This window comes from Rhipicephalus microplus, chromosome 2 (genome assembly GCF_043290135.1).
Source record: "Rhipicephalus microplus isolate Deutch F79 chromosome 2, USDA_Rmic, whole genome shotgun sequence".
Lineage (NCBI taxonomy): Eukaryota > Metazoa > Arthropoda > Arachnida > Ixodida > Ixodidae > Rhipicephalus > Rhipicephalus microplus.
The window spans coordinates 39,088,208-39,110,320 of record NC_134701.1 but is presented as its reverse complement, the minus strand read 5'-3'; the positions used below and the strand labels follow the sequence as shown (position 1 = coordinate 39,110,320).

Genomic DNA, 22,113 nt, shown 5'->3' with positions numbered 1-22,113 from the left:
GATGCTTCGAGAATGCTCTGAACTTCAATTAATGTGTGGCAAATATAATATCTGCTCCTAAAACACCTGTAGCTGCTCTAAACTAGCATATTTTTCTGCTCCCAAAACACTTATGGCTGCTCCAAGGCAGTACTTTTCCTGCTCCAAAGTATGCTCCAAAAAGTAAAAAGTCATTTCCATTACTGCTTTGTTTTTTTGTGCTACTCTTACGTCATTATGTATCAGTACCAACTAGCTCACCTGTTTGTTTTGCTTCAATTTTATGAGTTCTGGATGTCATCTGCACGGTGCACGAAGTACGAAAGTATGAACGCATGCGAAACTGAGGCAGTTTAGTCACGTTTCTCGCTGCGATTAAGTAAAGGGAAAGTTGTGTGTGAAGCAGCACAGGAACCACCTTTTCGGCGCACGCGTTCAGTTTCACTTTCTCCTGCATTGAAGCCTGGGAATTCTACGATGGATCTCTGAAACTACGTGCGATATTTTTAGTTTTGAAAAACTAGGCTTTTCATGATTGGCAGCGTAGAACAACTGCACCATATGAACAAGACCTGAAAATGGATAACAAAAAGATTAATTATATTACTTTTGCTAATTATTTCTGACTGATCTAATAGTGGCAAAATCTTTTTGCCTTGGCCTGGAAATTGGCTGTGAAAACAAGTGCCCATCTATTATAATAGGTAATCTGTATTAAAGAAATAATCTGTATTACTTAAAAGAATACATGTATAAAAAAAGCCGCAGAGAAAAAAAAGAATTCAGAAAATATTTTTGGCGAGGCACAAAATCGAACACAAGCGACCTCTCGCTCTGAAGCACACAAGGTTAGTTAGCCTCTGAGCCACGATTGGCTGTGAGATCGCGCAGAGTCGCAGCCTGGCGGCAACTGGCCGAAATGGCGAAGTGTGGATTGCTTTCTGCGTTATCTGCTAGCCACGTCATGCTTGCATGGGGGAGTAGTTCGTCATGCACGTTCGCAAAGGGTGGTTTGTTGCGATATGTTAACGTGAGCTTATCTGCTTGTATGTATGCCTGAAACGACGTATTAAAGCATTTGCTCTTGCTCGGCTGGTAATGCATTGAAATAAAATCAGCGATTTGCAACTTTCAAGAGTGCTGTGTATTGTCATGGTACCCTTCATTTACCAAAGCGATTTCAGCGTGGGTGCCGCTTTCTGCTTTAAGCACTTCGTAAAATGCACTTGGCATCGTCTCAAACATGAGACTATTGAATGGTAAATGCAGCGTTTGAGTGACTTGGTTGTAAACGAGGCTCTAGGCCACGCACTTTCCCCTTGTTGTTAAGTGTATAACTACGGCATTGTATATAGTTCATCAACTATGCGGCAAGCTTTAGTTATGTTTATCTGGCCGTGGTACTACTTCAGAAAGGTAATCTTATCAGTGTTACACTTCTGTACTTAAACTCTTTATAAAACGGAGTTTTTCAGTCGCATTTTTTAACTTGGGACGAAATTTACGCTGAAACACTCCTGTGCTTAGATTTAAAAATGATTTAAATAACACAAATGTTCAAAACTGATTCAGAAAGTGGGCCTTTCAAAATTGTAGTATAAATTCACGGAAATTGTCATATATTTTTATGCTGTCTTGAGTGTTTGTGTGGGCTTGTTATTGACTGGCGGAAGGCAGCGGTCATTTTTCGATTGAAAAATTGAAGAAATAAAACATGTTCTTCCCATGAAATAAGCAGACCTTTGTTTTATCACTGTCATATTGTCACGTTACACCGTAACTGCAACCTGTAGATAGTAGGACACAAGGACGTCAGACTGATTTGATCAATGGCAATATGACTTTATCATTTTTCTCTGCAAGTGCATATTCGTCCTCTTTTGAACAGCAGCATATACTAGCCTTCTAGCATCTATGGAAATAATACTTGCAGAACTTGTACTAGTGGCATAACCCCCCTTCCCAAAGAACGTCGTCCCGATGTTACAACATAATTACCAGATGAAAAAAAAAAAAACACATACGATAGCAGTACACAAGGGAATGTTCACAATCACTTTAAGTCTACTCAAGGGAGTTTGACGAATAGTCAGCGTTGGTAAAATGGTTTCTTTCTCGAAACATGGACGACGTGTGGCTGTTATGAACGGCGAGATTGACGAGCCATGTCCTCGTCAAGAACTTCGTAGTTCACTTCGCTGAGACGACGGAGAACTCTGTAGGCACCGAAATAGCGGTGTAACAACTTTTCCGATTGGCCCCGTTGTCGAATGGGAGTTGTGGGACCCCGCTACTCACCCTAGCGGATGATCATCGCGGGTTCACGCTTAGCGAGCCACAGGGCCGCGACTCCGTCACTTACTCGTGTGTAGCGTACCGCTCCGCGCGCGCTCAACTAATAAGGCGTTTAGCGTGGCACGGCAAACACACAGTGTTCCAATACAAAACACACAACACTTTATTGCCTTTGGCGGCACCCCTAACAACAGTACAACGTCCGCTCCCGGGACGCGGGGAGCAAAGGCACCCGCACGCGGACGTTCACAATAAGGGGAAACCGCGAGCACGTCGCAGCTGGCAGTGGCGAGCTTTGACACGCCGGTCGGGAAAAGGTCCCTCGCGGCTATGCTGCGCACTCTCGCGATGGCCACTGGAGCTGGTCGCGAGTGTTAGGGCAAACTTCGTACGCGTAGGCCTGCGGCAAGTGCGGCTCGGTGTGGTACGACCATTTCAAGCACTAGGCACTGCTGTGGGCTTCGCGTACGCTATCGAAGCTAGCACTCAAGTAAATACGCCTGCCGAGGTGCCCAAGGCCACCTCAGGCAGGCTACAGTCCAGCGATTCCCAAAGGGGACGCGGATGAAAGAAAACACGTGCTTACCCGGCGCCGACCACGGAGAAGAGAGCGCTCCCTCGGCGCGCGTGTACCGCGTGCCGTGCTTGCACGTGGCACTATCTATCGCCACGCGCCGTTATCAGAGCAGAAAGAGCAAAAGGGTGTGGCCGTGCGGCGGAATGCCCGCGAAACGGTCACGGGTACGCCTCAGATCCCCACAGAGTCCACAACCATACTCGTTCTTCGGGTTGGTAAGAGACATCGCGATGACGAGCGTTGTACCACAGCGATTCGATGCATTGTTGCTTATGGATTCGTTCGACTACAAGCTTATGGGCTGCATCTGCCAGTCTGATAAATTTGTTTGTGGTGACTTAGCACATGTGCTCTGGCAGTGCCCCTCGTTACGGGGCCGAAGTCCGCTCACAGAAAAAGATTAGGACTCTGCCTTACGAAGTTCAGAAATGCCACCACAACTACGGGCTGTCCAGAGAACCCACGATGCGGCGTTAAGGCTAGGCCTTCCCGTTCCTACGTGGGAGCGGCCCGCGACGTTGCTCTAAAGGAGCAGCGTTTCTCAGAACCCAATAAAGTTCTTTGTCTGTCTGTCTGTCTTGACACTAAACTGGTGGCTGCCTGGTAGAAGCATGTCATCCAGCATTGTAGTAACCTCCCTGCCGTGAAGCGACCGGAATGGTGTGAATACAGTTGTTTCTTGCACAGCGGTGTTGTAAGCGAACGTGATGACGTAAGGGAGGATGTCATCCAAGTTTTTGTGGTCTTGGTCAACGTACATGGATAGCATGTCAGCGATCGTCTTGTTTAGTCACTCTGTAAAGCCGTTGCTTTGTGGGTGGTATGCAGTAGCTCTTCGATGTACTGTGCCGCTAAGCTGCATGACGTCTTGTATCATCCGGGCGGTAAAAGCTGTGCGACGATCACTTATGGCAACTGCTGGTGCTCCATGTCGGAGGAGGATGTTCTTCATAAAAAAGTGGGCAGTCTCAATCGCGGTGCCACGTTGTAATGCCTTCGTTTCGCAGTAGCCCGTCATGTAATCAGTAGCGACTGCAATCCAGCGGTTGCTGTCACAAGACTTGGAATGGTCCGAGCAGATTCATGCCAATTTTTTGGACTGGTTGTGTCAGAGAAGTGACGGGCTTCAAAAAGCCAGCTGTGCGCTAATGTGGTGCTTTATGGCGCTGGAACTCGTGACACGTTTTTACGTATTGCTTCACGTCCCAATTGAGCTTAGACCAGTAGTAGTTTTGGCGAATCCGGGCCAAGGTACTTGTGAATCCTAGGTGGTCTGAGGAAGGCTCATTGGGACAGGTCGGCAAGACATCGGCTCGTAACACTGCTGGGATAGCGAGCAGGTACTCAAGTCGTGTAAGGGTGGGAGTTTCTTTTATAGAGGATATTTTTGCGAACGCAGAACGATGACTGTGAGCAGGCGAATGCTGGTGGTGGATGCGGCGTACGGCCTTCAAGATATTCGATAAATTGTCAAAGCTCGGAATCATTCTTCTGCTGTTCAGCCAAGTCGGATACACTAACGGCGCAGAGATAACAGCCGCCGAGATCGTGATCACCTGACGCTGTCATAAGAGGAGCTCGGGAAAGGCAGTCTCTGTCATTATGCTTCCGGCCAGACTTGTACATGACTGTCAAATCCAACTCCTGAAGGCGTAAGCTCCACCTGGCCAGGCGTCCGGAGGGGTCTTTAAGGCTCGCCAACCAGCAGAGCGCATGATGATCGGTAACAACTCTGAACGGGCTACCATACAGGTACGGTCTGAATTTAGCTATTGCTCAGACAACAGCTAGGCACTCCTTTTCAGTGATTGTGCAATTCGCCTCCGCAGATGATAAAATCCGGCTTGCATAAGCAATGGGACGTTCGACGCCACTTTGACACTGGATGAGGACTGCACCAAGGCCGATGTTACTGGCGTTTGTGTGTAGTTCAGTGTCGGCATCTTCGTCGTAGTGTTTGAGTAAGGGCTCAGCCTGGAGACGCTGCTGGAGTTTGGAGAAAGCGCGTCTTCGCTCAGGGCCCCACACCAAGGGAACATCTTCTTTTGTCAGACGAGTGAGGGGTTCGGTAATGTTTGCGAAATTTTGCACAGAACGTCTGTAGTATGCGCAGAGGCCTAAAAATTGATGCACACGTGTTTGTTGGCAGGTGGTGGAAAATCTGCAACAGCCAATGTTTTGTCTAGGTCTGGCCGAATACCATCGTGGCTAAGAAGGTGGCCGATGAACTTTAATTCGTTGTAACCAAAATGACATTGTTTTAGTTTCAGTGATAGGCCTGTCATGCTAATTGCAGCAAACACAGATCTAAGTTGCTGCAAGTGCTGCTCAAATGTTTGGGAGAAGACAATGACGTCGTGTAAGTAAACAAGGCATGCTTCCTACTTCAGACCGGACAGCACTGGAATCATCCTCTGGAATGTTGCAGGAGCAGAACACAGACCGAAGGGCAGCACCTTGAATTCGTACACACCATCACGTCTTATGAATGCTGTTTTCTCTCGGTTGCGTTCATCAACATCGATCTGCCAGTAGCTGCTGCGTAAATTCATGGAGGAGAAGTATGAAGCAATTCATAGAGGAGAAGTATTCATAGAGGAAAAGTAAATTCATAGAGGAGAGCGTCGGAGGCAGTCTAGTGAGCCGTCGATGCGCGGAAGAGGGTAAACGTCTTTCTTTTTCACTTTGTTGAGTTTGCGGTAATCGACGCAAAATCGTAGTGTGCCGTCCTTTTTCACTAGTACGATGGGGGAAGACAACGAACTGTTCGATCGTTGGATTACGCCATATTTGAGCCTCTGCTTAACGTATTGCCTCTTGTTCCTTTTGTGATACTCGGTAGGCGTGCTGACGTATGGGTCGTTCAGCATGTTCTGTGGCAATGCGGTGCTTTGCGGTTGGCGTTTACTTTATCGTGGATGTAGACGCGAAACAGTAGCTGGACATGTGGAGGATACAGCGTATTTGCTCTTTCTGTGCACATGACAGCTTCGGATTGACATCAACTGTATCCGCTACTGCGGTGTCACTTTAAACAGCTGCAGAAATTGGGGCATTCGTCGTACACGCTTCATCATCAATTGATTCAAATGTTGGTATGCTCCACTAAAATTGGTGACCAATAACTCGGGCGTCCCTTGTTCCTTGTTTAAAATGAATTATGCTGCGGGCAACGCAGATTTGCTGAGACAAGAGCACCGAAAGGTTGGCTTCAGCGATACCACTACTGTCGTGATCTATGTCACCCTGTACAATAACGAACATACTGGTGCGTGGCGGAAGTGTGACGGTGTCATCGAAAATGCGAAGCTCAGTCCTCTGCCGATCAGTATCTCTAGGCTTCGGACCATAGTCGTCAGCAAATGTTACCAGGCGGTTTCGAAGATCTATAACAGCGCCGTGCTCGCGAAGGAAATCCATGCCAAGGATAACTTTCCGGGAGCATTCGGGAAGCAAAACGAAAGAAGCCATGAACGTCGACTCACAGATTTGCAGCCTTGCAGTGCATCTGCCGATTAGTGTCAAGAGATGACCACCTGCTATAAAAAGGTTTGGTCTATGCCCCCAAGGAGTCATAACTTTTTTGAGTTTAGCCACAAGTTCAGTGCTGATAACTGAGTAGTCGGCGCCGGTGTCGACTAGAGCAGTTACCGGATGGTTGTCGACAAGAACGGCAATGTCAGCAGAGGCAAGTTCGTCTGCGATGAGAGGTGTCGGCTGAAAGGAATCATCGAAGGTCTGTAGATGGGTCGGAGGAGGGTGTTTTGACAATAGTTTAACAGCGGTCTCATCCCAGGAGGCCACTGATCCTAGTTTCTCCGGCGTGGATTTGGGGACCTAGTGGATCGTCCCGCAACAACATCGGCAAAAGTAGAGTATTGATTCCAGGACGTAGAGCGTCGAGGAGACAGAGAGCGTGATGGGCGTCGCTGAAGATTCAGAGACGGTAGACTCGCCAAGTATTCTGCGATAGCGCGGGGTCGTTCCCCATTCATGAGCCGACTAGCGTCTTGCTGAAATCCAGGTAGGCCCATCTGTCTGTACGACCACTCCTTGTGCAAGTTACCTGGCTCACCGCAGTGGTAGCAAAGTGGCAGATTGTCGAAAGCGTGCCACACGCTAGATTTCCGCATATTAGGTCACGGATTGTCATAGTGTGGTGGGCCCGAGAAGCTGCGGCATCTGCAGGCAAGTCGGTCGTAAGTTTTCATAGTGCGGCAGGCTGGAGAAGTGTTGCGGCGTCTGCAGGCTGGTCGGTCGGGGAAAATAGCTGGCTGCCGGTGCAGGAGTGCGTACAGCTTCCACATATGTTAGCAGAGGAGCTTCGCTTGTAGGTGCCACTAATGGTCATACCAGCTGCCGCACCTCTTCACGGACGACGTCTGTCAGAGCAGCCACTCGAGGCTGTGAAGGCACTGCGCGGAGCTTTTTCAGCTCGTTGTGTACAATGCTACGGACTAGCTCAGCAAGGTCTCTCACGCTCATGACGTTAGGTGTTGCCAAGGGAACTGACAAACATGCAAGGTTGTACTCATACTGCGAGGACCGCTGTCTTAGCATTCGCTCCATTGTTGTTGCTTCACGGAGGAATTCCGCCACGGTAGCTGGTGGGTTTCGTAGAAGTCCTGCAAACAGTTGCTCCTTGACACCTCGCATCAGAAAGCGTACCTTTTTGTCGTCCGTCACTGCAGAATCAGCTCGGCGGTACAGACGAGACATCTCAACAAACATGGCCAAGCTTTCATTCGGTCTTTAATTGCGAGAATTGAGGAGAGGTTCTGCTTGTTCCTTCCGGTCGGTGCTACCATACGTACTCCGCAGCCGAATGCAAAACACCGGCCATGTTGTCAGGGCAGCGTGGTGGTTCTCAAACCAAATACGCGCTGAACCCTCCAGGTAGAAATAGACATACCTCAGTTTCCGGTGCTCGTCCCACTCGTTGGCGACGGCGACTCGATCGTATTGGTCCAACCAGTCTTCAACGTCTTCGTAGGGCTCCCTATGGAAGGGCTTTGGGGTTTTGGGCCAGCTTCATGGCTGGTGGCCGTGGAGCTGGCGGAGTCACGTTCTGTTCAGTCTGGCTTGCAGTTGTCGCATTTGCCATGGTTCTGGAGCATTCCGGAAGAGGGCTGAATTGGGGTGGGAGGCCTAGTTGCCGCCGACTGCGTCGAAGGTCGGCCGTTTCTGCCAAGGCGTCGATGTTGGGGCCGAGATATTCCTCGTGGTAACAGTGCATAGACAATTACCCAGCACCTCCACCAGTGTCACGTTACACTGTAACTGCAACCTGTAGATAATAGCACACAAGGACATCAGACTGATTCGACCAACGGCAATACGACTTCATTGTTTTTCTCTGCAAGTGCATCTTCGTCCTCTTTTGAACAGCGGCACATACAAGCCTGCCAGCATCTATGGAAATAATAATTGCAGAACTTGTACTAGTGGCAATATGCACGTAATCCTTCGATGAAAGCCTTCTCCAGAATTCTTATGCGTTTACGATCGCTTTACTGGTGCACGAACATGTGCGTACGTGATAAACATCAATGTAAGGCAAAGCGCTTTCAGCCACGAAGCTTTCCTGTCTAGACTTATCGACTGTCCCACATTTCATGGGAATCAGAATGAGGCATAAAATGTGCATGCGTGTTCGGTGCGAACAGTGGAATCGAACCCGTCGCACCGATATGAGAGGTACCTTTCTTTCTCTTTCTTTTATAGTATTCAGATGAGCAAGATGCTAATAAGTAGTTCAGTCAGGCAAGAGGAGTGCGTACTAGGCATAACATAAGCGAAATGCGTACAAACAATACAGCACAAGCGTGATTCAGTGCGAAAGCGCGCAGTCAGCCAGCCAAGGTGAGCGTGACTTGGTAGTCATAGTAACATTGCATGGTGTGTGTTGATTGGCAGAGAGGAGTGCAAACATTACCTGTAAACTGCCGTCAACGCATTTCATTCGCTGACAATCGGCTCAAAGCCACACGCAGCAAAGTGCTACTACGCATATTTGTATACGCGCCGCTGACCACCTATTCACACTGCTGCAAGGATGGTGCTTTCACCTATAGTCGATCTCGTCGCGAATAGCTCGTGTCCTTTGCCATAGTAACAGCAAGGTATTTATATACACCATTTACTACTGGCGGTATGCCAATCTTAAGGGGGGGGGGGGGGGGGAGAAATATCAGCGTGTTCTTAGCTACTGTGAGATGGCGTGCTTGGCAGCCCGCTCATGTACTTTGCCCTGCGGTGCGTGGTCGCCCTGTGCACGCGCGCTTATGTTGTGTTGTTTGAGAATTGTACGTCTTGGGCTCTCACTAGAATGATCGCGTAGTAGTTACAGGGCTCACAAAAGGCACTTTGCTCGCTGCAGTCTCCATTTGTGAATTGAGCATGCTTTTCAAGCACAGCAAAGTAACAACTGCGGCACTAGGTAGTTCGCCCTCATCCTGTGTATATTTGTGCGTTTATGTTTCGTATGTCCCTTGAGTGAGCACAGCACGCTGAGTGTTGAGCTGTGAATGTTGTTAGCTTGTGCTCGTCCTGTGTGCGTTCTTTTGTCTTGAGCAGCACGCCGCATGTTTCGACTTGATTGCCTTTCTTCGCGTAGCATTTTAATTTGTTGCTATCACATTCATTGCTCTGCCCTTACAGCAAAACTTTATACATTTTTTTTTTATTTGGTGTACTTGCTGATGCCAGGCCAATAATATATGTAAAGTTGTCTAAGCCAGGCCCAATAGGCTTTGTCCTTGGCCATGACCAGGCTTATCTTTTTTCCTATGCAGCTGGAGAATTACGGCATGCCATTCAGCCGGACACAGGATGGCAAGATCTACCAGCGGGCCTTTGGTGGCCAGTCGTACAACTTTGGCAAGGGTGGACAGGCCCACCGGTGCTGTGCTGTGGCCGACCGCACGGGTCACTCCCTTCTGCACACCCTGTACGGGCAGGTACGGGGGCAATACACCCACCAATAGTCCGTGCACCTGAGGTGTGCAGTAGCGTCTTGTAACTAAGCAAAATGTCTTCGGTTTAGTGTCCTGCATACGTAACCATAGATCAGTAAACGTGAAGGAGAGAGAGAATTAGATAAAAGGAAAATACTAGGAGGACCATACTGAAGTAATGCCGTTTTCAAATAGTATTGACAGTCCTGCAAAAGCTAGGGTGGTTCATTTTGCACAGGCACTCGCCAATGATTTAGTTGAGCAATGAACGACGAGTCAATACAGAAACCGAAACAGGCAGATGCTTGGTCATTCATGGAGGGTATCCAATGACGTCACAAGAATCCGGTGACGTTACGAGATCCGGTACACCCCACCACAGCTCGCCAGGGTGTAACATAGCTCACGTGCCACTTCTTACGCACGAAAAGCAAGTTGGCAATGTCATCCGACGTGGAATGAAGCTGTGCCAGCTCGTTTCAACTTGCCAGTGACAAGTTCAACGATGATTGTAGCTGCTATCTGAACGCGTAAGCATCGCTTTTTGGTTTCGACCCATCGGTGCGTGAAGCATCGGACATGCCTCGAATTGATTTCCTCGTTGCTCAATATTGTAAGACCTGACATCAACGACGGCTAACAAGCTGTATCCAGCTGACAAAACTGAACTGCATTCGTCTGCTGGGAAAGGCGGGTTTTTGAAGAAGAGTAGGCGGTTACGTCACATACACAGGGTGGCCCGGGTTTTTACAGGTGTGATTGCAGAATCTGCTACCAATTTTAAAATTTGTCTTCTAAAGAAGCAAAATGATCTACGGTTGTATAATTTAGCACATATCACCACGGTATCGACGAGAACACATGTTCAATGTTTTATTGAAAGCGGTGAATATCAAAAAAAACTGGGAAACTGGGAAGAAACTGGGATCACTGTAAAAACTGGGAAATGACAGTGTAGCTAAATTTAGGTTTGTAGGGATGCAGTGATATGTCACTATCTGAAACCATCAACAAGGTGCTGAGTATGACATCATGAATATTTAATTAAATGCATTAAAACCTTTCAGTTTTGTTTGAAGTGGCTTTTCCTGAAATGCCCAATATGGTTCTTGGTATTGCTTCCTTGTTTGTTTTTTTTACTGACAGAGCGTGTCTTTTTTGTATATATATTTTTTTGCAATCGATGCTCTGGCAGAACTGTTTGTATGCCCACTCCTGTATGAACCTTTGGTTTATAGTATTGATAAATAAAATTAAAAAATAAACCGCATTATGCGTACTTGTTAAAAATGAAACATAATTCACCACGGTGCTCTAGTGCTTATATGCTTCACTGCTGGCTTGCAGGATCGAATCTTGGCTGTGGCAGCTGCATTTTTGGGGTAGGCTAAAAATGCTTGGGGCCCATGTACGTAGATTGAAAAGATGCATGTTAAAGAACCCCAGGCGGTTTAAATATTTAGAGCCATCCACTACAGCGTCTCTCGTATTTGTATTGTGGTTACAGGACGTTATATCCCAACAATCATAATAAAGGAATGCGGAATAACTACGCACTGGATAGTGGGAACTACGAAATACAAATTCGCGTTTCCTTAGTTGTGCATTGTCAACAGAAAAATACAGTGCCGAAACTGTCTGCTACAAAGAATTTTATGTCCTACGCTGTCACTTTCTGTCTATTCCTAAGTGCAGGAAAGATTCTGGCAGTGTATTAGGTGGCAATGTCGACAAGCATTTCGAAACTAATAACAGGGTGCACAACATGCAGCAGCTGGAATATAGATGGGACTGATAGCGGCGAACAGTGAGTCGGCCATCAATAAACTCGCAAGCAGTGAAGCGTGTTGGAATTTGTACATGTGTCGTCGAATATTTCAGTGTTATCTATAGCAACCACATACGTTCTATAACAATCTGTTATGTTCACATTGTGCATGTAATAGTAACAAAATAATCAACTACAGTCCTGAAAGTTTTCGAGCACTGCAGGCGTGGTTTTCGCTGTGAAATACTTACAGCATAATGGGACGATAGCAAAACTTGAGGAAGGAATGTGGCAATATGTAATGGCTTTATGCCATTTGTGTGCTTGTGTCTGTACCACAATCCACTGCTCTACAAAAACTGACACTGTAGTGAAGAAGATGAGTGCGACTCAGAAAGGCAGAGGGTATCACTCAGACTGTCAAGACGACGTTTGGTTGGCTCAATGCACAGGCTGGTTCCGCCATTACCAGTTCACTTGTTGTGACTGCTCTTCTGGTAAATAAAGGAGTGCCACTCCTAAACACCTCATTTTATCTGGTGGAGGTGCTGGGTACCGCATAATCCTGGAATTGTGAAACTGTACGTTGCCTCCAGTTGCTATGTCTACGGACAACGACCAGCAGGCGGCCGCCTCGGCTCCAACTACACCAGCTCCTGTCTGTCCCGGCTCTTTTGGGCAACGCGATTCACCTTCAGGGGAACCGATGACAAGGACGTTGAAGACTGGCTCGACGAATACGACCGGGTGAGCATGCGCAAAAAGTGGGACGATGTGCCCAAGCTTACATTCACCCAATTTTATTTGACTGACTTCGCCAGTCTGTGGTACTATAATCATGACAGGAACCTTCCCACCTGGTAGGACTTCCAAACGGCGTTTGCGGATTTGTTTGGCCGTTTAGCGCTTGCGTACTCGGGCTCCACAAAATGGTGAAAATTATACAAGTTATATCGAAGATGTAGTCGACCTTTGCTGGCGTGTCAACTTGGCCATGACAGAAGTTGAGAAAATTAAGCACATCTTGAAAGGCCTGACTGACAATGCATTGCAGATGCTCATCGCCAAGAGCCCGCAAGCAGTAGCGGAAGTGATCCAGCTTTGTCAGAGCTATGATGAGCTCTGGAAACAGTGTGACACTACTCGTCGTGCCAGTGCACCATGTGCAACAATCTCTGCTGTAAAGTCGGCTGGCATTGCGGTAGACCGCTCTACTTTGCTTCTCGAGATCATGCAATTTTTATGAGAAGTCGCATGCCAGTTGTCTCTCAAGAATTATACCTTCGAAGGCGCCCCATCTACTTTACTGCCTTCAGTACAGCGAGTCGTCCAGGTGCAAGTGTCCGAGGTGCGACCAACAGCTCACGTACCACCTGTGGCTGCTCCACTGACCTATGACGAAGCACTGAACGGACCCCGACGTTTGCCTGTCGCAAGTGCCTACGTCCACCTGCCCCTTTGTCGCATGGCCTCAGCCTATGCATCAGGCTGCCCGTCCTTTCTCCCGACCACCACCAAGCTTTCAGAACACATGGCACACTTAAAGGCAACCGCCCCCTACTCTTCGCCTGTGGATGTGCGGGTCAAGTAGCACGGTTTTGTTGACGGCGTGAGTTTTTCCTGCGTGAGGTCGTCCGGCCCAACCCTTACGATTTTCTTCCGCGACCTGAGCCTGTTGTATCGAGCCTGCTTGCCACCATGGACTCATTTTCACCTCGTCGGAACTTCAACAGACACCAGTCGCCTTCACCTCAGCACCGTTTCCTTTCCCCTATGCTACGTTGACCTCGCTGTGTCCCCGAGGAAAACTAAGCTGCAGTTCCGGAGGCAAGAGCTGCGGATCTTTTGAACTCCACAAGACTTTGTTTTTCCCCTTCCAGCATTGTTGCTGTGTCTGTTGAAGGTATACCTGTCATTGCATTAGTTGATACTGGCACCGCAGTGTCTGTAATGACTGAGAAACTTTGCCATTGTCTAAAAAAAGTCACAATGCCTCTTTAGGACTTTTTGTTGAGCACTGCGAGCAAGCAACGAATTTGCCCGTTTGCTGCATGCACAGCACATGTTGTTATTGCGAATGTTACTTATTCTGTCGAATTTGTAGTGCTCCTGCAGTGTTTCTATGATATTGTCACGGGGGTGAGAGAATGAATGAAATAAATATATTTACAAAATATACAGGGAGAGTCAGAGGCAGCTGCAGCCAAGATGGAGGTACAACAGCAGCAAAACGAACGCGATCGCATTCGTCTTCGTCGTCTACCTAGTGCTCTCTCATTGCCAGTGTCGTGTAACCCCGCCCCCGGTAGCGCCGTCTCGGCACCTAAAGGAGAGTAGCATCATGTGCAGAGATGTATGGTTTCAGACGGGACAGGTGGAGGACGTCAGTGGCGGGTGCGGACGACGACGACTGACTGATCAACGGAGTGATCTCATATGTGACCTCAGTAACCTGGCGTCCTGAGTGACCGAGGGCGTGTGTTTTTGTCCGACACAGTCCAATCGCTTTTTAAGGAATGCCAAGTCATTCATCTCACAACCCTTGCGTATCATCCTTAAACTAACGGCATTACAGAATGATTCAACTGTACATTAGGAGATATGCTGTCAATGTACTTCGCAACTATAGGAGTCCGTCTTATGTACGGCTGAGGCAGAAGCCTAGCTAACGTTTCAGCCGCACACAGTTGTACACTGCACGATTAACGTCTCCTATCCGTAGCTAGTCTCATTGCAGCTACATGGGTGCGGGTGAATAAGGCAACAGGCTAGGTCAACAAAACGACACTTTATTGCTAGGCGTCGGCAATAGCGCGAAAAAGTCGCGAGGACATAGTACAGAAAACAAGGATAGACGCTTACTCCTTGGTCGTTGTCGTCTTCGGCTCGCAGGGGGTTGCAGGTTTGACCTCCTCCTTCCTAGGCTGGTGTCAGAGAGAACATGCGCCCGTCCACACGCTAGTTTTGTTCACTGACTTGGTTTTCCTCTCTCTGACGAGAATAATACCATTTCTCGCTGAGGGAGGGGAGACCCGTTCCGCGTGCCGGGAAAGGGGGAATCACGAGCGCCGGCCGTGGGGGTGTTACCACAACTAGGCTTTTGCGCTGCCGTAAAAAAAGGAAAAGGGAGGCTGGGCGCACGTGCATCCCCACATCTTCCCCCCTTAAGAAGGCCCCCGAACGACAAAGACTGCAACATGAGAATATCTTGTTATTCATCATTGAGGAAGGCTAGAACAGTGCGTCCTAATCCGTTCCCTCTTGTGGTTGGCCCTCTGCCGTAAGTGCAGCCGGTGCCCCCATTTGTCGCGGCTGCATTAAATGTAGCCACCACCACTGCTGCCGTGCCCACTTGCATCATGGCCTTTATCGTCACCGCTGTCACCTCATCCACCGTTACTGCCACTGCTGTCGCTTTCGCTTCCGTTACTGTCGTCCTGGATTTGGTGCCGGTAGAACTCTGGTCCGGACCGCGCCTCGTTGACTCCTGCCACTCAGGTCATTGGTGGTGACTGGGGGGGTGGCCAGTCAGTGACTAGTCTCTTTCAGCACTGGCCCCAGGCTACCCTCTCCAGCATGGTCTGGGCTGCGGCGTTGGGTCACAGCTCCACTGGTCTGGCAGGCTCGGGAGTCTCATCTTTGGTGTGCCACGCCATGTCCTCGAGGTAACAGAGGCCAAGGGTGCCGGAAAACCGGGGGTCGGCTAGGTTGGCTTGTGCTTGTGATAGCAGCTTCGAGGTGGCTGGCTCTCCCAGCTGGGCTTGCGGTTGGTCACCCGGCGCCTCTTGCGTAAAGGCCTGATGATAAGGGCAATGGGGTAGGTTGGAAGAGGCATTGCTTTGTTGGGTGGGGCCACTATGACGACATGGATGGTCTTGGGGTGATCCCATGAGAGGAGTGGTTTCCTTTCCGAGCTTTTGCGGCGGCACATGTTTCCCTTTCGGCTCTCCATCTGTTCAGTGGAAGTCGACAAAAAAAAAAAAAAAAAAAAAAAACAGAACAGGTTAGCAATCGCACATGTGTTGCTCGCGAACCCTTGCACCTTGCGTCTAACATATCAAACGCGGACTACCGTGCGCAGTTGTCTCCGCTTGTTACACGGGAAGTAATGCAGTTCTGGGCTCCTCACTCGCTGTCGAGCGATCTCACTTGCCACGCGCGGCTTGGAGAGGAACTGGCTGTAGTTCTCGTGCTCCTCTCGTTACACATAGCATTTCAAGTTGCATACATACACTGTTCTGCCGCTCGGTCTGCCTTTCATATTCGCGCGCCGATAAAAAAGCGAGGAGACTTTTTCTTGCACTCAATACAACCCAGACCATTTCGGTGCCAGCGACGCAATAAGCTGTTTGCTACCATCGCTGAAAGCATGATGGCGCCGCAGCACCAGACCGCCCGCTTCGTAGTATACTTTCCGATGCGTGCGGTCATACTGCGCCTTCTACTGCGTCCTAGCAGTGCTGAGATTATATCGAGCTTTATGTAAAGCTTCCGCTAGCCTCTCGCGTAGCTGCGTTGCGTATTGAACGCGTGCTGATGTCGCCACTGGCACTCCACTGCGATCCGCAAGTACAATCCCCATTAGATTTGGCAGTTCTCTCCCAAGGTTCAGAGAACAAGGTGCATTCCCAGTTGATCGGTTCATGGTTAATCGCAATGCAAAAGCAATCTCTGGAAAATAGGTATCCTAGTCCCTATGTCTCTCGGAGAATGCAACAAGCATGTGCTTGATGTTGCGATTGATTCGCTTCGTGGGGTTCGACTGAGCAATGTAAGTTGTTGTTTTCTTGTTCTTGATGCCTAACGAGGCGCAGGTGTCAACAAACACCTTCGCCGTGAAATAAGACTCGTTGCTTTTATTCAGCTGCCCAGGGAACCTGAGCCTGGTGAAAACCTCCATCAACTTTTCTAAGATCACTCGAGCCATCAACTTCCTAAGGGGGGAGAGTTCCACCCATTTAATGAAGTGATCCGTGATCACTAGCAAAAGGTTGTTTCTGCTTGGAGTTGTGGGGTACGGGCCCATTACGTCACATGCCGCGATTTGCTAGGGAGTCTGACTGTTAATCGGCGGCATGAGGCCGGGAGGACGTCTGCCTAGTGGCTTGACGCTTCAACACACACAACATGAACAGGCGTAGCGAATCACATCCTGCTTCATACCTGGCCAGGTAGCGAGGTGACGCAACGTAAGTCTTAGGGCGGCTCGCATGCCCGGCAATGCACGAGTCATGAAAGTAGTGAGAAAGTGCTCCCCTCAACGTGCATGATATCACGACTTTGAATGACTCACTTGTGTCATTGTCAGAGGGGATGTACCTCAGCAGGACGCTGTCAGAATCAAGCAGATATGAATCCAGCGTGCTCACAGCACTACCAGCTCTTGCCAAGCGCTCCGCACCGACAGCAGTACCAGCTGCCCCCATGTGCGTGGTGGCCTCACTACCACCTGGCTCCCGGAGCCCGTCGAACACCTTTCGACAAAATGGATATTTCTGCTGAGCTTCTAACAGTTCCCTTCTGCTGAAAACAATGCTTGTGCTAACGACAGCCTCTACGTGGTTCACGCTCTTACCTCGAACTAACGTTTGCTCCGCTGTTTGCGTTAGCGCGAGTGTCTCGCTCTCAGTTTGTTCCGAATTAGTCGCGTGACTTGCCTCGTGTCGGACTGGAGCACGTGATAGTGCGTCGGCCACGGCAATGTTCTCACCCTTGCGGTAGCGGACGGTTAGAACAAAAACTATCGCCAGACACTCTTTCTCGGTTACCGGGTAGTTCCTCTCGGCTGGCGTCAACGAACGGCTCGCGAACGCAATCGGTCAGAGGGAACCTCCAAGCTCCTGAAGCATAATTGCTCCTAAGCCCAGGTCGCTTGCATCTGTGTGAATTACAAACTACCTGTTCAAATCGGGTAGCTGCAGCTGAGCCGTGTTGGCGAGCAACTTTCTGAGGCGACGCAATGCGGCCTCCTGCTCTTGGCTCCAAGCCCAACGCTCGCCATTCCTCAAGAGCTTCGTCAAAAGTGCCTGCACTGCTGCGCAATCCGGAATGAATTGGCGGTGAAAGTTCACCATCTCCAGAAAGCGCCTCAGCTCACCGATATTGTTCGGCGATGGATAGCTGACTATCGCTTCAAGCTTACCCTTGTCCGGCAAAAGCGACCTTCGTCTAGCGTAAATCCCAATAATGTTATTCGGGTCGCCGCTATCTGAGCTTTGTTTGGGTTCAGCATGATGCCCGCAGACCTCAGCCTTTCTAGAACATCTCTCAAGTGGCACAAGTGCTCTTCGAACGTTTTCGAGTAAACCACTATGTTGTCTAGATATGCGAGTGCGTGCTGCCACTTTCCATCTCCTAAAACACGGTCTATTAGCCTCGGATACAGAGCGAAAGCTCCCACCAAGCTGAAAGACATTCTCCTGAATTGGGAAAGCTCCTGTGGCACGTGAAAGCTGACTTCTCTTTATCCCGCTCGTCTATCTCAATTTGAAAATATCCACAACTAGTATCAAGCGTAGTAAAGTACTTCAACCCACCTAAATTGGATACTAACGATGAAATGTAGGGAAGAGGGTACACGTCCTTCTTTATAACCACATTCAGCCTGCGGTAGTCTACACAAAGGCGATACGTATCATATTTCTTTGGAACTACCACTACCTGGAAACCCCATGGGTTGTTTGACCTCTTAACTGTGTCGATAAGTTCGTCCAAGGTGGCGTCAAGTGCTTTCCACTTAGCCAAGCAGATCGGTCGGGGATTGCATCTCAAGGTCGTGCATCACCCGTCTCAATTCTATGCTTGACCAGCGTAGTGCGGCCGGGATGCTCAGTTAACATCGCGTCATACTTGTACAACAGCGACGACAGCTGTGCTCATTCCCCTTCTAGTAGGCTCTGTACCTCTACCAAAAGCGGTGCTCTGCCCTTCCCTACAGTGCAGCACATTGTTCTGGCGAAGCGGTTACTTGCTTTCTCGGCGCGCTTTCCTCCTCACGTACTCACGCCTCTCCCTGCAATTGGCATGCTTTTGTCAATGCGGGGGCCTTCGAGAAAAGCTTTAGCGCGTCTCCATCGCGCTCTCGGTAACCGGCATTTGCAATGTCAATGACAATACCTGATTTTGCGAGAAAGTCTCGACCCAAGATTAGAGACATTGACAGCTTAGGAAGATGCATGAAACATTATCGCCTCACACGTCTATCCCAACGGATCACTGGCCTAGCTGCGCCGATCAATTGTGCGGTACCTGAGCAAGGCGGAAAATGGTGTTGCTTTGTCCCAAGCGGATATTGTTCTCGCGGAGATGATGCAACACATCATCGCCAAATAAAGAAGCGCTTGCCCCAGTATCCAAAAGTGCTACGAACTTCTTTTGAGCTATCGTTATCTTAATTAGAGGCGCGAGCGAGTCTACGGCATTGCCTGCGAGACAGACAACCGTGCAAGTGATCCGAATGCATCAGTGTGATTACTGATCGCCGCGCGGGTCCAATGTGGATCATCGCCGGTGCCGTCCGTTTTCCGAACCGCGCGTTTACTCCTGACCCGGTTTGCGGCCGCATTCGCAGGCGATGTGCCCCGGCACGCTGCACCGATAGCAAGGACCACGCAAACCACGCCGGTTCGATCGTAAGTCGCCTCGATCAGGTGGCCCTCGCTCAGGGTTGTGCGGCTCGTTAGGCCTCGTGTCAACTGCGTGCTCCGGCCTTGGAATGTCACGCGCGGGGGCAACGCGGGCCGTATGGAGCGCGTACATTGAGAAGTCCAAAGTGCGGTCTGACAGCTCCCAACCGCTTGGTGCGTGCTCATCAGCGAAGCGTTCTGACGGGTTACCCTTAAACCCTTCTGAGGCTACCGCGCTGCCATTCCGCGCACAGTGAGGTTCGATTGACTGCGCTGTGGGCGGAGGTGGGCGATGCGACCCCGCAGCGAGGATGTCCCATTGTGTGCTCTTCGGCTCGATAGCGAGCTCTTCTAGGTCTGCAAACTTACATTTCCTAAAGGGCATCGCAAAAAGCGGGTGCACTTGACGCGCAATGCGCTCGACTTTTTCCGCTTTGGTGGCCTGAGGGTTAGCGAGACGATACAGTTCGTTCATTGCCCATACATACCCCAGCAAGGATTCGTTCAGATGCTGGGTGCATAGCTCTAATTTTCTCCGCAAACGCCACTCATAATTAGCTGGTAGGAATTCACCGCCGAGGCTGTCGCGGAACTCTTCTACCATGCGTGCACGATGTCCGATTAGTCGAAACCATCGGGCCACTTGCTCCGTGAGCAACACCCAACCATGTGCTTGAGAAGTTCGGCGTCAGAAAGCCCAGTCACCTGCTGATAATGGAGCAACCGGTCAAGATACTCGTTGGCACTCTTGCTGTCTTGGTGACTCGTGTAGCTAGGTATGTTTACCTTGACACGTAGTCGCACAGTCTGCACGGGGGTTTGCGCTGTGTTCTGCAGGGCGCTCACGAGGCTCTGCATAACTGACAGCGCATTCTGTAAGAGTACCTCGCTCGAGGTCAAATTGTTGCCTGCAGACTCCCCTATAGTTGCGGCGCGTGTCGGAGCAACTTGTGGCAGCGCCTCCCTGTTCGTGTCTCGAGATGCTGGAGCGCCATGTGTGACGCCTTCCGTCGTAGGCATAATCTTTGCTAACGCGGTCTCTGCACCCTCTTCAAAATCCCGCTTGAAATGACCAAAATCTACCCTGTCAAAAGTCCTAACAGTGCCTCCCCCCCCCCCCCCCCCCGCGTTAGCCAAAGAATTGCCACTCTGCGATGCGACATCAGACAACATTGACAAATTTCGGAATTCCGACATGCCTGTTGTCGTACGAATGGAGGCGCGTCGGTAGTTGCTCGCGTCCACAAAGCTAGCTGCGTTGCCGACTTCGTTACGTCGGGCGCCAGATGTAGGGGTCCGTCCTATGTAAGGCTGATGCAGAAGCCTAGCTAACGTTTCAGCCGCACACAGTCGTACAGTGGATGATTAACGTCTCCCATCCGTAGCTAGTCTCATTGCAGCTACATACACAGGTTCGGGGGAATAAGGCAACAGGCTAGGTTAACAAAACGACACTTTATTTCTAGGAGTTAGCAATAGCGCACAAATGTCGCGAGGGAATACAGTCAAACCTCAATATATCGAACACGGATATATTGAATTACTGCCTATATCGAACGGTTCCTATATCACGCGGGAAATCGCATGCATTATTGATTTTTTATTTTGAACAAAGTTTTACACATAATGGATATATCGAACTCAGCCACCCCAAACCGCTCGCGCTCCATTGACAGGCGGCGAGCTTTCCCGCAACTCTCGAAAGTAGCGGTAGAGCGGCGGGCGTTTACGAAAGCTGCACACATCGATGGTGCCGAGAGGGCCACTTTAGCGTAGCGGCGTACGCGCGCCGTAGCCTTGCGGTAGAGGTTCTTGAATGAGAAAAGTGAAGAGAAAAGCGCAGAGCTGTTATTTTCTTTCAATACGAAGGCACCGACACGGCTTCGCGCGGGGGAAGGGGGAGTGGGAGGTAAAGATTGAGGAGGAAAGTATAGGAGGGAAAGGACGCAGACGACTGTCTCGGACGTGGCCCGCGCTGCCGCTGGGAAAGGAAAAGCAGTCAAGCGAGCCGGCATGGGCGCGCCATGCGCGCTTTACACCCGGACTCACGCCGCAGCCTTGCAGCTTGCGGTCGTTGCAGTCTCTATGGTGTCAACGGCACACTGTGCACTTGTTGCAAGCTCCTTCCCCGTAGCATCGGCAGGCATCGGTCGTTGTGCTCGCAGTGCTCGGGCGTTCGGAGTTAGGCCTGTCGCGCGCTGTGGTGCGCGACAGCGCGCAATAGGCCTAACTCCGAACGGTGGAGCTCACGGATGTGGAGATCCTCGCCAAAGCTACTGCTGAGCAGCTAAATGAAGACTCTGCCGAGGTGGATCCCGCAAGCGCTGATGGTGCCCCGCTCCCGACATCAGCTGAGGTCGTAGCTGCCTTGGCCCTTGTGCGCCGCCACTGCGGCGCGATTGAAGGCACCGGCCTATCACTTATGGATCGCCTGTACTATATTGAGGATGCAGTCGTCAAACACGCCATAGCCAACAAAAAGCAGGCTACTCTTCTTGAATATTTTAAACCAACATAATAAATACTATGTTTGAATCTTCAAGTGAGTATTTACTGCACCACGCTTGAATGGTTCGTTGGTGGTTTTCAGCAAGCTGTTGATGCATTTTTTTCGTAATTCTTTATATCGAATTCTGGATATATCGAACTATTTCGCGATCGCCGCGCCGTTCGATATACCGAGGTTCGACTGTAGTACAGAAAGCAAGGGTAGACGCTCACTTCTTGGTCCTTGTTGTCCTCGGCTGGCAGGGGGTTGCAGGTTCCACCTCCTTCTTCCTAGGGCAGTGTCAGAAAGAGCGTGCAGTCATCCGCACGCTAGTTTTGTTCACTGACTCGGTTTCCCTCTTCCTGACGAGAATAATACCTTTTCTCACGGAGGGAGGGGAGACCAGTTCCGCGCGCCGGGAAAGG

General features: G+C 49.8%; 1 protein-coding gene across 2 annotated transcripts in view; it reads left to right on the top strand.

Annotated features, from left to right (window-relative positions):
- SdhA (succinate dehydrogenase, subunit A (flavoprotein)) overlaps window positions 1-22,113 on the top strand; it is a 141,318-nt gene that overhangs the window by 49,121 nt on the left and 70,084 nt on the right. For both annotated transcript variants that reach the window (XM_037420232.2, XM_075886388.1), the window contains one exon: window positions 9,646-9,810. In XM_037420232.2, coding sequence (XP_037276129.1) covers window positions 9,646-9,810 — 165 coding nt within the window. The remainder of the gene's footprint in view (window positions 1-9,645; window positions 9,811-22,113) is intronic.